Source organism: Entamoeba dispar, genomic scaffold (genome assembly GCF_000209125.1).
Source record: "Entamoeba dispar SAW760 scf_1105229459739 genomic scaffold, whole genome shotgun sequence".
Lineage (NCBI taxonomy): Eukaryota > Evosea > Mastigamoebida > Endamoebidae > Entamoeba > Entamoeba dispar.
Genome location: NW_001853843.1, coordinates 19,351 through 34,571, shown reverse-complemented (window position 1 = coordinate 34,571; position 15,221 = coordinate 19,351). Strand labels below are relative to the sequence as shown.

At 23.1% G+C, this 15,221-nt stretch overlaps 6 protein-coding genes across 6 annotated transcripts, besides 37 other annotated features; 3 read left to right on the top strand and 3 right to left on the bottom strand.

Annotated features, from left to right (window-relative positions):
• The first annotated feature begins 27 nt into the window (after positions 1-27).
• Positions 28-211: a microsatellite.
• Positions 212-347: a repeat region.
• A 27-nt stretch (positions 348-374) lies between these two features.
• Positions 375-401: a sequence feature (AT_rich).
• A 78-nt stretch (positions 402-479) lies between these two features.
• Positions 480-650: a microsatellite.
• Positions 526-669: a microsatellite.
• Positions 670-687: 18 nt separating this feature from the next.
• Positions 688-811: a microsatellite.
• A 2-nt stretch (positions 812-813) lies between these two features.
• Positions 814-1,134: a repeat region.
• A 106-nt stretch (positions 1,135-1,240) lies between these two features.
• Positions 1,241-1,263: a sequence feature (AT_rich).
• Positions 1,264-1,405: 142 nt separating this feature from the next.
• Positions 1,406-1,502: a microsatellite.
• A 255-nt stretch (positions 1,503-1,757) lies between these two features.
• Positions 1,758-1,900: a sequence feature (AT_rich).
• A 68-nt stretch (positions 1,901-1,968) lies between these two features.
• On the bottom strand, positions 1,969-3,262 carry EDI_129920 (heat stress transcription factor C-1, putative; the record flags this gene model as incomplete). Its single annotated transcript, XM_001736354.1, has 3 exons — positions 1,969-2,631; positions 2,779-2,922; positions 3,080-3,262. The coding sequence occupies 3 exons, from the start codon at positions 3,260-3,262 to the stop codon at positions 1,969-1,971; spliced, it is 990 nt and encodes a 329-aa protein (XP_001736406.1).
• Positions 2,633-2,664: a sequence feature (AT_rich).
• Positions 2,742-2,767: a sequence feature (AT_rich).
• Positions 2,924-2,971: a sequence feature (AT_rich).
• Positions 3,263-3,356: 94 nt separating the features above from the next.
• On the top strand, positions 3,357-4,872 carry EDI_129910 (phosphatidic acid phosphatase type 2 domain-containing protein 1B, putative; the record flags this gene model as incomplete). Its single annotated transcript, XM_001736353.1, has 3 exons — positions 3,357-3,562; positions 3,612-3,910; positions 4,157-4,872. 3 exons carry the CDS (start codon positions 3,357-3,359, stop codon positions 4,870-4,872), a joined length of 1,221 nt encoding a protein of 406 aa, XP_001736405.1.
• A 308-nt stretch (positions 4,873-5,180) lies between these two features.
• Positions 5,181-5,249: a microsatellite.
• Positions 5,250-5,291: 42 nt separating this feature from the next.
• Positions 5,292-5,406: a sequence feature (AT_rich).
• Positions 5,407-5,416: 10 nt separating this feature from the next.
• EDI_129900 (uncharacterized protein) lies at positions 5,417-6,202 on the top strand (the record flags this gene model as incomplete). The annotated part of the gene is made up of 2 exons (XM_001736352.1): positions 5,417-5,684; positions 5,811-6,202. 2 exons carry the CDS (start codon positions 5,417-5,419, stop codon positions 6,200-6,202), a joined length of 660 nt encoding a protein of 219 aa, XP_001736404.1.
• Positions 6,203-6,597: 395 nt separating this feature from the next.
• Positions 6,598-6,687: a sequence feature (AT_rich).
• Positions 6,688-6,862: 175 nt separating this feature from the next.
• Positions 6,863-6,989: a microsatellite.
• Positions 6,990-7,026: 37 nt separating this feature from the next.
• Positions 7,027-7,053: a sequence feature (AT_rich).
• EDI_129890 (poly [ADP-ribose] polymerase, putative) lies at positions 7,046-9,658 on the bottom strand (the record flags this gene model as incomplete). The annotated part of the gene is made up of 1 exon (XM_001736351.1): positions 7,046-9,658. The coding sequence occupies one exon, from the start codon at positions 9,656-9,658 to the stop codon at positions 7,046-7,048; it is 2,613 nt and encodes an 870-aa protein (XP_001736403.1).
• Positions 8,103-8,191: a microsatellite.
• A 61-nt stretch (positions 9,659-9,719) lies between the features above and the next one.
• Positions 9,720-9,847: a microsatellite.
• A 147-nt stretch (positions 9,848-9,994) lies between these two features.
• Positions 9,995-10,126: a microsatellite.
• Positions 9,997-10,186: a microsatellite.
• A 33-nt stretch (positions 10,187-10,219) lies between these two features.
• Positions 10,220-10,276: a sequence feature (AT_rich).
• A 36-nt stretch (positions 10,277-10,312) lies between these two features.
• Positions 10,313-10,477: a microsatellite.
• Positions 10,478-10,517: 40 nt separating this feature from the next.
• Positions 10,518-10,553: a sequence feature (AT_rich).
• Positions 10,554-10,699: 146 nt separating this feature from the next.
• Positions 10,700-10,727: a sequence feature (AT_rich).
• A 319-nt stretch (positions 10,728-11,046) lies between these two features.
• Positions 11,047-11,092: a sequence feature (AT_rich).
• Positions 11,093-11,213: 121 nt separating this feature from the next.
• Positions 11,214-11,270: a sequence feature (AT_rich).
• Positions 11,271-11,377: 107 nt separating this feature from the next.
• Positions 11,378-11,431: a sequence feature (AT_rich).
• Positions 11,432-11,949: 518 nt separating this feature from the next.
• Positions 11,950-12,017: a sequence feature (AT_rich).
• An 83-nt stretch (positions 12,018-12,100) lies between these two features.
• Positions 12,101-12,157: a microsatellite.
• Positions 12,158-12,245: 88 nt separating this feature from the next.
• Positions 12,246-12,285: a sequence feature (AT_rich).
• Positions 12,286-12,491: 206 nt separating this feature from the next.
• Positions 12,492-12,553: a sequence feature (AT_rich).
• A 171-nt stretch (positions 12,554-12,724) lies between these two features.
• Positions 12,725-12,764: a sequence feature (AT_rich).
• A 482-nt stretch (positions 12,765-13,246) lies between these two features.
• Positions 13,247-13,267: a sequence feature (AT_rich).
• A 382-nt stretch (positions 13,268-13,649) lies between these two features.
• On the top strand, positions 13,650-13,987 carry EDI_129880 (uncharacterized protein; the record flags this gene model as incomplete). Its single annotated transcript, XM_001736350.1, has 2 exons — positions 13,650-13,782; positions 13,833-13,987. The coding sequence occupies 2 exons, from the start codon at positions 13,650-13,652 to the stop codon at positions 13,985-13,987; spliced, it is 288 nt and encodes a 95-aa protein (XP_001736402.1).
• Positions 13,988-14,186: 199 nt separating this feature from the next.
• Positions 14,187-14,577, bottom strand: EDI_129870 (uncharacterized protein; the record flags this gene model as incomplete). Its single annotated transcript, XM_001736349.1, has 2 exons — positions 14,187-14,402; positions 14,509-14,577. 2 exons carry the CDS (start codon positions 14,575-14,577, stop codon positions 14,187-14,189), a joined length of 285 nt encoding a protein of 94 aa, XP_001736401.1.
• Positions 14,578-14,823: 246 nt separating this feature from the next.
• Positions 14,824-14,885: a microsatellite.
• A 12-nt stretch (positions 14,886-14,897) lies between these two features.
• Positions 14,898-14,923: a sequence feature (AT_rich).
• The last annotated feature ends 298 nt before the right edge of the window (positions 14,924-15,221 follow it).

Sequence of the window (15,221 nt, the reverse complement as noted above, 5' to 3'; positions counted from 1 at the left end):
AAATAATAGAATGATTTAAGAACAAGAAATAATAAAATGATAAGAAATAATAATAAAATGAATTGTTATCAAATAAAATATAAAATAAACAATAATAACATAGTAGAAATAAGTAAATAAGATAATAAATGAGAAATGAATAAAAATAAGAGAATAAGAAAAGAGGAATGAGAATAAATAAGAGAGAAGTTAAAGATAAATATAATAATAAAAATAATAATAATAATAAAGAAAATAGAAGATAATAAGGAATAAGAAATAACAAAACATCTCATCATATTAATGATAATATCACATAATAATGATAGAAATGAAAATAACATAGAAATATAATAAAAAGAATAATCCAATTACAACCAACTAACGAAATGATGATAAATAATAATAAAATTAAAATAAAAGAAAGAGAAAGTATTAATGATAAAGAAATAAGAGATTGTGATTATATAACTGAAATCAATGAAATAATTGTGGGAAGAAGAAAGGAAGATATAAATCAAAACAATCACTAAATAACTAAGATGAAATAATAATAAGAACAATAAAAAAGATCAATAATCACAATATGAATAACAATACAAAATAATAACAATTTAACAAATGATAAAGAAATTTAATAATAAAATATAGAAACAGATATTAATAATAAATACACAACAATGTTAATAAACCAAAACATTGATTATGAAAATAAATAAAATTACATGAAAAAAATACAGAAATAAAGGATAAGAAGAAGGAATAGAAATAAATTAGAAATAATAAACAAAGAAATAGAATAATAAATGAAGTGAAATTTGAAATAAAATGATAAATATAATAGAGGTTATTTAAAGAAAATAAAAATATATAAAGAAATAAGAATAAAATAAAGTATACAAAACAAACTAATAAATCCAAATAATGAGATAGTGAATACAGAAATTGGATTCATACAAAAATTAAAAAATAAAATAACAATACCAAAGAAGGAAGAAATATTATAATTAAAAACATAACATATATTCTAGAATAATATTTCTATCACCACCAAACATACACAATTGAAATAGTAATAACAATATGATAAGACTAATCTCTACAGAGTATTAAATAATCTAAGACACTTCTATCCATAATACATTAACTAGTTTTATTTAAAACTATCTCTTATTGATTCATAATTCATTATTATTCTTTTTTTGGTAGATTTGTGTTTGTGTTTCGATTCTAATACTACTTTTATACTTATGTTAACTAGTAAATATTATAATTAATATTAATGTTTTTGTTTGTTTCCTTTAAAAATTTATATGATTTTATTCATAATACTTTTTATTGAATTAACGTCTTATCTTTTCCTGATATTATTATTATAAGATATTCTCATTCAACCATTTCATCTGATTGCTGATTTAAAGTGATGATTTGATTTTAGTATAATATTATTCAATTATTTTTATTCAATTTATATATATTTATTTTATTTCTAAATTTTATTCACTTTTATTCTGTTTTATGTTGAAGTAACTTGTCATAACATATTTAAAACAAATATTTCTGATTTATCAAGGGAAGTAGAGAATCGGGTTATTTAATACTAATTCATTCTTCATATTAATGACTATCATTTATTGATGATGTGATAAATCTAAATTACATTATGAAATGAAAATTATAAGCAAAACAATAAATTGATAGTATTAGCTTCATTGATCATTCTACTAATATTCTAATACTTAAACAAATAATTATAGCGATTGCTATCTCAAACTGACATAATATAAAAATAAAACTAATTAAAATTCAATTTTTTTTTAACTATTTAATTTAAAAAAATAAGAAACAAATTTAATTATAGAAAAAAGACCAATCAAAAAAAGATATTAACTTTTAATTTATAAAATTATTTACTAAATTACTTGTGAGATAAAAAACAAAAATAAAATAATAACCACTTTTAAAGTCAATAAATAAAGAAATACACCCTTAAAATTTCCATGGAATTTGAGATTGAAAGTCCCATTGGACAAACCCATTCGAATCGCCTTGTTGATTTGATGAAGGTTGTGGTTGTTCTTCGGAATTTTTTTGTTGGTTCCATTGAGATAAAGCTGCAGCTAATTGTTGAGTTTGAGTTGGTGTTTGAAGATTATTGTTTTGAGGTGATGTTTGAGAATGTACTGTTTGTTGGTTTGATGGTTGTTGCACTGTGTTTTGAGTGGAAAAATTAATCAACGAACCAAAGTTTGACATTGCTGCATCATTTCCATTTGAAACTGTAGTAGAAGAAGTATTTTGTTGGTTCATCATCTGAGGAAGAAGATTAGGATTGAACGCCATTGATCCATAATTTAAGCTTGGCATAACTGTTTCAGAAAGACGATATAATTTCATTTCTAAAGTATCTTCTCTCATTTTTAATTGATAAAGCATTTCCTTTAGTGTATTTATTTGAGTTTGTGTTTCTACATTTTGTTTTTGTAATTGCATAAGTTGTGTGAGTAAGTATTGGTACAACGAAGTAGTATCATCACCAGTTTGTTTTTTTCTATGAGGAGTTGGTTTTTTCCGTTGGATATTAGGAAGTAATTCAGGATGACCAGCAATAAAACTTTCATGCCGAAAACAGAATCCAGTTTGAGTTTCTAACTATAAATTAATTATGAAATAAATAATAATAATGAAAGAAAAACTTTTTGGTTAAACACTAAGAGAATGTTTTAAGTTAAATAAAAATCAATAGACCAAAAATGGTCCACAAAATATTAATAATAATTAAAATATAGAGAAACAAACCTTTCTAAATCCATATATATTAAGTTGTCTAACAAATGAACAAATATTAGAATGTTTGAAAAATTTAGGTAATATCTGTTTTGAGAATTCAACAGGATCAGGAATCATAATTGCTTTTTTATTAAATTCATTACTCCAACAAATCTATTAATAAGTTATTTAATTTTTTTTTTAAAGAAATTGAAATTTATTTGTCTTTTCATAAAAATTTGACGACTCATTTTAACGTAAAATTGGTGTAACAAATCAAACTCATCAGTAATTACGTGTAGTACTATTTCTAACAAAAAAGTAAACAAACAAAGTTCTGAGTTTCAGGGTTGTTGACTAATTCGTATAACTTTGAAATGAAAGCAACAACTGATGTTCCTGGTGGTGGAAGTTCGACATTATTTGAATCATCTATAGGACTTTTATCAACAGGAATACCAGCGATAGTGGCTTCAGGAATACACCCAATTTTTTCTGTTTGTGGCTCACTCATTTTAAAACAAGAATTTATGAGATCACAAGATCTTTTCTGTAAATGAAAAAGATGGATGAAGAAGATCTAAGAATTACTACAAAATAGGGAATTAATGGCATCAATCATTCATGAAAAACTTGTTGAAGCTATTAAAGAATTAGATCGTAGTGGAAATACTTTACCACCACCAAACAAAGAATTAATTGAACAAATAAAAGAAGAATTAATTGGATTTAAAGAATCACAAGTATTGAATCCACGAATGGTGTACGCTAATGCACTTCGTCAACGACTAAAAGATTTGTATGAAATTTATTTGTTTGTTAATTTATTATTCTTTGGTTTGAACAACACCACTTATTGGTAGGAGTGAACGATTAAAACGGGTTGAAAATATTCGATGGGAAATTGGAACAGCACTTCCAGTAAATATACGTGCATCAATGACTAATGACGAAATTCAATACTTTAAACAATACTGTAAAATTATTGGAGAATATGGTGTTAACAGTGGAGTTGATGTTGTGAGTGATACTCTTTATCCACCTATTAATAATTATATTAATGTTCGAGCAAATACTACTAAAGGGATGGATGATTTGCCACAAAATCCAAGCATTTATACAACAAATGGGTTATTAAAATTAGATAATAGTGAAGTTCAATGTGTGTTAAGAAGTTCAACAGTTGATTCATTAATTCATCTTGGTGTATTATCAATAGTAGATTGATTACAAGATTGATTTCTTTGATTATTTTCGACAGCCAGTTAGTTTTTTATTTTATTTACAATCTCTAAATCTTGAAAATATCCAAAATCTTATAATTGTAATTTTGTGGTAGCTTTTAAAATGAATATACTTCAACAATTATACCTCCCATTACTTCATAAAACTATTTTGTTGAATCTAGTTTATGATATTATGGTTATTATTGTTTTTGTCATAATATCTATTGTTTGTGTTCTGGTTACTCCACACCATATGGATATTCCACAAGAACGAGAAAATGTGAATGTTTTATATCCACTAGTTAGTTCTTCAGTACCAACATGGGCATGCATTATTATTGGATATGTTCCACCTGTTTTGGTTATTCTTTTAATGACAATAAAGAAAAAGTCATCGTTATTTCTTTTATTTTCACTACTTTCATTAGGTCTTTCTGCTTCAATGTGTCTTGGTGTAACAAACATGGGCAAAATTTTTGCTGGTCGTCCTCGTCCTCATTTTTATGCAAGGATTGATGCTAAACCAAATGAAATCAATGACGCTTATATGAGTTTCCCTTCTGGACATTCATCAGCCATTTTTAATGGAATGACTTTCTTGGCGCTTCTTTTTGCTGGTCAACTCCATGCCTTTAGTACTAGTCATGATTCATGGAAAATGTTAATTGTTCTTTTGCCATTTATTATTGCTGGGACTGTTGCAATAAGTAGAACCCGTGATTACCACCATAATTTTAGTGATATTATTGCAGGTTCTTTAATTGGTATTTTCTTCGCTCTTTTAACTTATTGCTCCAAATTTAAAAGCTTGTCAGATGAACATTCTGACGATTTAAAGATTGAAGACGTTGTGAAAGGTCAAGAACCAGTCCCTCTTGAGGATGAGGAAAAACAATAACTCATTCTTTTGTTTTATTTGTTTCTTTTAATTACTTTATTCTTATTCCTAAAACTTTACCTACCAACTATCTCTTTTTTTGTTGTAAAAAAGTAAAGTATCGAAATTTAGAAACCCCCTAGTTTCCTAATCAACTTCAACAAATTTGTTTTTTCTTCTCTTTAAATATGATATTAAATGGTTAGTTCGTTCAATTTTATTTTTTTCTTTTCCACAAAAGAGAAAGATAAAAGTTATTTAAAAACAAAAATAAAATTGAAGTATTAATTCATAAGAAATTGAAAGATGTTAGAAATTGAATATTCTACAAAGACAATAGAAAAAGAAAAAAAAGAGGATGATAAAAATAAAATGTAAAAATAAATAAAATGAGAAAATTGAATATTCATAACGATGTTATTTGATAGATTTATGAATAGTTTAAAAATGATTTAAATATAGTTTTAGAATAATAAACAAATAAATATGTTATTAATAACAGAATTAAATTGAAACAAAATTAAAAAAGAATAAAAGATATTAAATAAAAAAAAAGGAACGAAAGATGAAATACAGAATTGGGAAGTTTAAGATAACTTTGAATTTATTTCTAATGCAAAAGAAGATAACACAACAACCGTGTTATTGTTATTTGTGCCAAAAGAGTAAAATGTTTGAAATAAGTAATCCAAAAATTAAAACAACTAAGTTGTGTGTGTTGATATTACGTTCACTTAAAATGCTTCATCCTGAAATGGAGTGTTATTCAATAAAGACAGACATTAATGAATTTATTCAAAGTCATTGGGATATGTTAGTGAAGTTAAAGATATGTTTGTTAATTTCAATAACATAATGTTTTTATATGAATCTCTTGTTGATAGTTATCATTTTAAATACAAAAGGTGGTAACAAGAGAAAAGAATTTGAAATGAAAAGAAAGGGGTTAATAAATATAGTTCAATCAACTCAATGGAAAAAAGCTATTCTTGATGCACTTAATCATTGTCCATTAATTGAATGTGGAAAAGACTTTTGTCATGATAGAGGGTATTATAGATTGAAAGATAATGAAACTACAGAAAAGAAAGAAGAAACACCTAATCCATCATTTTATATTTTAACTCATAAAAATTCAAAACAAAATATTAGTCAAGAACTTTATAGTTGTTATGATGATCTTCAAAGACAATTAAGTTATTCTGTTAAAGTTTTTAGTAAGTTGTATAGTAAATACTTAAGAAATTGTGATACTAAACGAAGTGAATTAGTTAGAGATATTTTAGAACGTCAGAATCAAGTTTATGATTTGTTTGGTAATTACAAATTGCAATTATGTTCTTTTGAATAGATTTGAACCATCAATCATTCGTTAAAATGTTCATTATTTTTTACTTAATTATTTGTTCTATTTTTTTATTGTTTCTTTGTTAAACTAACACTCAACTAAGTAATACTTTGAATATTAAGTGTTGAAAAAAAAAATATGATAGTCATCAAAAAAGTATTTAAGTATGAAAAAAGTTTGTTATTATTCTTTTGAATGTTAATTCAATCTTTTTTTATTTTTACAAATTCAAATAAGAATTAGATTCCATTAATAAAAGATCTATTCAAATATTTCTTCTATTTAAATATAGTTAATATGATGCTTTATTAATTTGTTAAAAATATTAAGTTCAGGATAAGAAGATATTACATAATTAAGTTAATATTTATCTCTCAAGTTTTTTAGAGTAAATAGTGTTAATTAAAAATATTTTTATTATCTATCTTTAAAAATAACTTTAAATTATCAAGTAAAAGAAAAAAGAAATTTGTATAATTTATAATATAGTAATATCTTGTTTTAATACAGAATATAAATACAATACTATATGACTAATAATAATTTTCTTTGTTAGGTTATATTTCATGAATTAAAATAAATAGATTAATATTGACTAGATTAAGATTGAATTTTTTGATAGTTACAAAATATAATAATGATTAATTGATTTAGCACATCGTTAAATAAAAAAAAGAAATTGAAATAAGAATAATAATTTTCAATAAAATATATTAATGACATAGAGAATTACATAAATTTTAATAAAATTGAATATACATAAAAGAAGAATAAGAAATAAATAATAATATTGGATTTAGTATAAAAATAAATTATACGAATGATTCAATTTAATTAATTTTTTTATTATAATTGGAAAATTGCTAAATATCGTATATTTACTCGTGCAACATCATACACAACCAATTCAGAATGACTATTCCATGTCTGTAATCCAGTAGAAATAATTTTACCTTTAGCAACTTTAACACCATCTTCTAAAGTAATAGTATCTTTTGGATCAGGTTCAACCATACCAAGAGCATAAGTAGAATCTGTTCCTGGTTGAGGTTTTTCCATGTATTTATCTTTAGGAGTTTCCCATTGTTTACCAAGTGCAACTTCACAGAATAAAATACAACCTCTATTTTCATTATTATAAGTACAATAACTTACTGATTTACTTGCACAATTAGCAAAATAAAGACCTTTACCATATCTATATCCATTACAAGGTGCTTCTGGTGGTGCAATTCTTAAACCAGTAGATAAAATACCAACAAAATTAGTTAATCTACTTCCATGATATAATAATTGTCTATTTAGATCATCTGTATGAGGTTGATATCTAGCTCTTTCTCCTTCTCTTTCTATTTCAAAAATATCAACTAATTTAGTTGTTTTTCTCCATGAATTAGTTTCTTGATTATTAGTAAAATATTCTTCAAGTAATTTATATCTTTCAGAATCTTTATCTAAAGCAGTAATTTTAGTATTTAAACTTTTATAATGTGAATAAATTTGAGTTATTTCATCTAAATCCATTCCTTCATCTTCTTCAATTAATTTCATTGCTTCTCCAACATCACACATAGTTTCTACTAATTTTAATTCTTTCTTTATTTTTTCATCATTATCAATCATTGGAATAGTACTTCCACTAATAATATGTGGAACAAATGTATAATATTTTGTTGTTAAATCTTTAATTTGAACTTCTTTTTGTTTTTCTGTCATTTCACTATCTTTACTTAATATATCTGATAATTTAGATAATACTCTCATTGCTTCTTTCATTTGTTCAATTTTAATTTTTCCAAGTGGCATATTACTAAGATTTAATCCTGCTTTTTGAAGTGTATTTTTCATCATATCAGTATCAAATATCATTTTAATTAAATCAGACACTCTTGGATCTAAATAATTTTCTTTTGCTTTCTCTTTTAATTCTTGTCTCTTTTCTTCCATTTTCTTTCTTGTTTCTTCATTCATTAATTTTTTTCTTTCTGTTTCATCCTTTCCTGTATCAAGTGCTTGCATAAAATATTTTCCTCCTACTTTTTTAAATTGAAGTCTATTTTCCCAATCATTTCCTGTACATTCTTTAAATTTTTTTATCCATTCTGATAAAATATTACTAAGACTTCCATTTCTAAATGTATTATGTAATGTTCCTCCAATTCTTCCCCATTCAAACATCATTTGATATTTTTTTCCTTTCTTAACTATTTGCATTCTATATACTGAATTAGCTCCACTATCTAAATCTGTTTTACTTAATACTACATTATATGCTGTCCATCCACATACTGGATCATCTTCAACATAAATTTCTGTTCCATTACCAAGACTATTATTTGGACTATATTTCATAATTTCTGAATCTGCTGTTGGTTTAAATGTTTCTTTTATAATTCCTTCTTTCTCATGATATTTCTTTTTAACTATTTCTGTTTTCCATTCACATCCTTCACATAAATATTTTTCTGCTCCTTCTTTACTTCTTAATTTCATAAATTCTCCTTTTCTATCTGTTAATTCATCTATCCACTCTAATGTTAAACAAGTTAATGTTTCTTTTGCATCTCTAATTCCTGTTGCTTTCCCACTTTCCATATCTTCATTAGTACTCAAACAAACAGTTGCATCTGCTACATTTTTAACAATATTTCCACCATAATCAATAATTAAATTTTGCCATTCACTAATACTACTTCCAAGATATTTAGGTGTTCCTTTAACAAGAATATACATTCCATATAATTCTTTTTTTGGTGGTACTTCACTTTCTATTTCATTATCTTTTTCAAGACAATTTTCTTCTTTTATATTTCCATTAGTATTAGATTCACAAAATGATTCAGTAGGATAGTCATCTGGAAATACCCAACAAGATAAGATTTTTTTCTTATCTAATCCAGAAACTTTTTCACTAATATTTGCTTTATATCTTTTAATTGAATCAATATCATTTGTTTTGTAATCACACTTTACAAATTCAGTCATATTACCACGACAAACAATGTTAATAATATGATTCTCTAACTTTCTTTCATGACATTGTGGACATTCTTCCATTACTCCAAATTCTAACATATCAGCTGCTGCATCATACAATATCTCATTATCAATTTTTTCTCCATAAATAATTCCATTTTCTGTTAATAATTCTCTGAGTAATTTTGCTTGTACTTCACTTAATTTATCTTTTGCCTTCCAAAATCTTTCATTCTTTTTTTTTATTTTTTCTATTTTGTCTGTTGCAATTGGAACATCATCTTCTACAATTGTTTTAATATGAAGTATATCATCCCATCTAAGTTTTTCCCATCCTTTCATTGTTGATAATGGAGTACTTTTGAAATTATATTTATTTTCTATACATTCAAGATGATTCCATTGTACTTCTATTCCATCATGGAATCTTGATTTAGTTTCTCTACCTACTTTTATTTCTCCTTGTTCAATAACATCACACATGTCTTACATTTTCCTCTACTTGTTTTTGAATATTGAAATTGGAATGAGAGATTAGCTGCCATTTATTATTATTTTCAGTTCATTCTTCCTTTAAATATTATTTCTTTTTATTTATTCGATTGTATTTTCTTTTTTTTTCTCTCTTATTTTTGAGTTTTTGAGTTATTTTTGTAATTTGTCATTTTTGTTATATATAACGAAATATATCAAATATTTTATGTTAATAGTAATAGTGTTATTCTTATATATGTCACAATTACCAACACATCATAAATGTCTAGTTCTTTATGATATGTTTACTTTTTATTAATTATTTGTTGATTCAATACAATGAACATTTTATTATTTTAATTTCTTATTTTGAATTTATCAATTTCATTTTTATTAAATATTAATTTCATTTTATTCTCTTTTGTTTTATTCTCCATTTCTTCATCTTCATTATATTTATTTTATATTTTAATTTATCACATCTCCAGATATATTAAATTATTAATTCATGTTTATCAATTTGTATATTTTTATTTATAATATAATTTAATAATATGTGTTCATTTGTTGATATTTTATTATTACAAATACTATATTACTTTAATTTATTATTTTATGTAATTAATACTTTCTTAATCTATACAAATGTACCATTTTCTTGTATTAATTTTAATTATTTATATTAATTTCATTTTATATTAATATTCATCTATATTCTAATTGTTAATTTCATATTATTCATTTTATTTTCAAAATATTTTATTAAATGATATTTACATTATTTAATTTCAATTTATTAATATATATTTCATTAAATTTATTATTTAAATATTTTATTATTATAGATGATTCATTCTTATTTTGTGACAATAAATATATTTCATTAATTTCATTTTTATTAATTCTTTTATCACATGATTTATAAAATCTCTTCCAAATTCAATTCTTATTCATTTTCATTATTTCTCTTATTCATTATTTCAATTCATAATACATTATTGTTCTTATTAATTCTAATTCATATTCATCTCTTAATGACATTAATCAATCAATTAATTTATCTTTATTAATATATAATCTTTACCTAATGCTTTGGAATGGATATTTGCATCTTGTATCTTCTTTCTATTGTATAGATCAATTTTATCTAATTTATTGATTGGTCAATGGATCACAGATGCAGCAGATCTGAAAGTATTAATAACTTCCATATTAATTGTATTGATGTAATTTCTTTTACTTTCATTCAATTTATTGATGATATCTATGTTATCTATCATATCATTTCTATTTTATTAATACATTTTACATTATCATTATTCTCTTATTTGATTATACAATGATATTTGTATGAATTGGAATTATCTACAACTATGATTTCAATCATGTTATCATTGATTATAATATTTCATTTTCTAATTATTTAATATTTTTTAATATTTACTTCAATCAATATTCATTTAATTACATCATTAATATTTTGATGTGATTATTTTAATTACTTTTTTCGAATCACATATGATTTTTAAATTAACCATGTTTAAAGTGTGATCTACTTTGATTGAATTAATATCAATATTATTTAATTATCTGATATGATATTTTATTAGATAATAAATAACAAATGAGAGAATCTCCTTGTAATATCGCACATTATAATTTAATATACTCTAAATTATTATTGTATGGATGTCCCATCTTAATACACCATCTATTGCATATACATTCAATTAAATTTGATATTGTATTATTAATATTAAAATATTTTAATAAATATATTATCAACTGATTATTCACACAATCATATATATTCTTTATATTATAGAATATTTTATTGAATCTTTTTAAATTCCATTTCTTGCATTCTTAGATAAATTTTAATGATACCTTCTTTTGCTGATAATCACCTTTCTTTACACACTATTTGCTTTTATCTATTTTGTATTCAACATCATTTATTTGTAGTTTGTTTGATTTTAATTTTAATGAATGATGTGAATACTTTCATTATCACATTAAGACAACATATGTGCCTATAGTTTTCTGGTGATTTAGAATCACCAAAATTGTAAATTAATGATGTCTTTCAAACTACCATCTACATGTGGATATTTTATAGGTAATCTAACAATGATTAGAATATTTCTAGTAGTTTATCTTTATACCCAGTTAGATGCTTCAAATAACATTATATTTCATTAACTATAGGTGCTTTCCATGTATTATTTTAGTGAATACTCTATTTCTTCATTTGATATCCTTATTCTTAATAATGTTGTTAGATTAAGACTAAGTCTTGGTATAATAATATAATGATCATAAATGTAAAAAAATTAATACTTATTTTGATAAATATTATTAATATAATGTCTCTTCATATTAAACAATAAAACTATAACAAACTGTATGTTTTAATTTAAGTTATTTTCGTATTACCAAGAAAACTTTTTTAAAATAATAAATAAAAATATTGGAAATTAACGATAACAAAATAAAGAAAAATAAAAAGATACGCTACTCCGGAACTAAACACAGATTTCAACATTTTGATTGTGAAATTCTACTATTAATCTAGTAGTATTTCTTACTTCTATTGATAAATATAACTTTATATTATTTATTATTGTTTTATTAAACTGTATTGATAAATAATACAAATCAACTACATATGAATTATAAGTTATATAATAATTAACTATCAATTTTGTATTAAGTCTTATGTCCCTCTAAGTTGTTGTATTATAAATAAACAAAAATTACAAAATACATATTACAATGAACTTTTAGAATAATTTGAACTTTTTTTAAAAAACCAATAAATAATTATGATTATCTTAGTTGCATAAATTTAAATAATATTTTAATGAATTAACGATAAATAATTGTTTTATTTTTTTATATTATCATATCATCTGAATTGTATATCAAATTTTAATAGTGAGTTAATTTAATACTACATTTGATAATAAGTTGTTTGTTTTTTGTTTTTAAATAAATGATATACATTTTACAAAGCTATATTTTTATAATAATTCGAATCAAACATTATGAATTAAAATACTTTTATTTCACTTCTTTATTATAATTTCATTTATTTTTATTTATTTCTATAATACTATACTTTGATTTCATAAACATTCAATGATAAATAAATAATTTCCTTTACTCTTATATTACTTTTTAGTGTATTCAATTTACAATAATATACACTTTGTAATTATTCCAATTTGATTACTTTATTATAATAATACCATCAAAATAAAACCGTTGTTTCTTATATGTCAAAAGATAATTAAATTGTCTTCAATAGTCAATTTCTTCCAATTATCATTCTTATCAATTTAACATCTATTTTTTAATTATTCTTTTTGAAAATAAATGGCTCTTTGTTGAGTTGTTTTAGTAGTGTTAATGGAAGAAATTGACGTCCAAATATAACTTCAAGATAATTAATCAAAAAGTAAAAACTAATACATTATACAATGAACTCTTTTGCTTTCTGTTAAAACTATTTTTATTTAATTCTTTAGTAATAAATTCATTATTCATTAATACAGAACATGATTTCATTATATTTATTCTTAAGGTGAAATGAACATATTATTATATTTTTTAATTCATTCAATTTTTGCTCTTTTTTTATATCAATAAAACTTTGAATTAATTAATTAACTTTTCAACTAAAAATAAAAAAAGAGATAATGTAATAAAAAAATGACCAATCAAAAACCTATCATAAATTAAAAATTTTCTCTACTACTTAGTTTTTTGCTTTATAATTTATTATGATAATAGTATCTAATGCAAGCACACTGAAAAGGAACTTTATGATAGAAACTGATCATACAGAAGAAACTAAAGTAGTCATTTCCCAATATAAAGAAAATTAATTTATGGATATTTCTATAAATTGACCTTTTTTTATTATAACAATAATATATTTCTTTTTTGGATAGAACTAAAAAATTTAAATAGAGAGAACTAAAAAATAAACCATAAGATGACAACAAATCTTGAAACAAATCAAGTTGAATATTTTGTTCAAAACCCAGCTTCAGAAGCTATTGTTATGAAGAGTTATACCAAGTTATCAGAGTGTGGATGGAGACAATACATGATTGGAAAAATAGGAGGTTTTATTTTGTTATTTACTCGTAATTAAATTTCTGTATTTATCAAATAGAGGACCTTAGGACACTTACTGAAAGTGGAGTTCATCCAGAACGTTTGACAGAACAAAAATTAGAAGAAATAGTTCAGAAACATTTAGATGATTTTCCACCAGAAATAATGAATGAACTAATGAGTGATATTATTGGCTTTTATGAAAAAGCTTAACTTTTCTAACTTCAAATACTGTCACTTAAATTCATCTTTTTGACAATTCCTTTTTGTTTTAAGTGATTAATAAGACTCTTCTCAAATTGATTTACTTTCAAAGAATGGATCATATTACTACAGAATTCCTTTTTCTATAACATAAGAACTATACCTTTCATTTCCGTAACAAGACTATCTGATTCATAAGGGTGTTGAGTTACTTCAACAAAAGCCAAGTCTCAATGCAATAGTCAACAGAGCGTTTAACAAATAGTGTATTAAAAGTAATGAAAGAATAAAGAGAAGTTAAGTGAGATAATGACATTGTTTTTAATCCAAAACAAATAAATAAAACACTGAGAAAAACAACAGGCACTCCAAGTCTTCTATCAGAAGTTGTTATGCTATTAAGAGAAGGAATTTTGAATGGTCTCTAAGTTAATAAGAATAAAATAAAAAAACACTGTGTTGAAATTAAATCCTTCAAAAGAACGAATTACCTATATCATAAACAAACAAAAGAATTTTATTAAATTTACCAATAACATATATTTAAATGAATCAACAAAAACTTCAGCAAGTAAAATAATGAATAAAGAATAAATCATTGATATTAGTAAGTCATGACTACTTTCTATATCCCATTCATAATACCCAAAATTACTTAAAGATAAAAGGACAATAAAAGAAAAAAGTTTAAATAACTCTAGTATTATCAGCACATATATTTAAAACACATTTTTTCAGGAATATTCTTTTCCAACTAAAGATTTAAGTTCAAGAATATTATTTGATACAAGAAGTGTCAATAAAACATGTCCTTTTGAATTAGTTGTAACATTTAATGCCATTACATAAAATAATATATAAAAAGAATGTAATAAAGTAATAAAAACAATTAAAATAAAAAAGAGTATGAATCAGACACTTTTTATTTTTAATAATATTAATAATGAACTATGAATATCAAAAGTAGAAGTAGATAATAAACTATTTAATATCTACACCTGAATTATAATTAATGGGTCTTGAAAAATAATATAAAAACAAACTCCTAATACATTAAAAAGAGTATATAATTTTAATACAGACTCTGGTTGCATATAACGATAAACAAAACTATATCAACTTTTATATATTATAAGAACACAAAAGACAGTTGGCAGACACATTAATATGCCATAGATTTATTTGTAATGAATTACTACTTTTTCATTTAAAAAAAAGTAATTGATAAAAATAAGAAGTGATT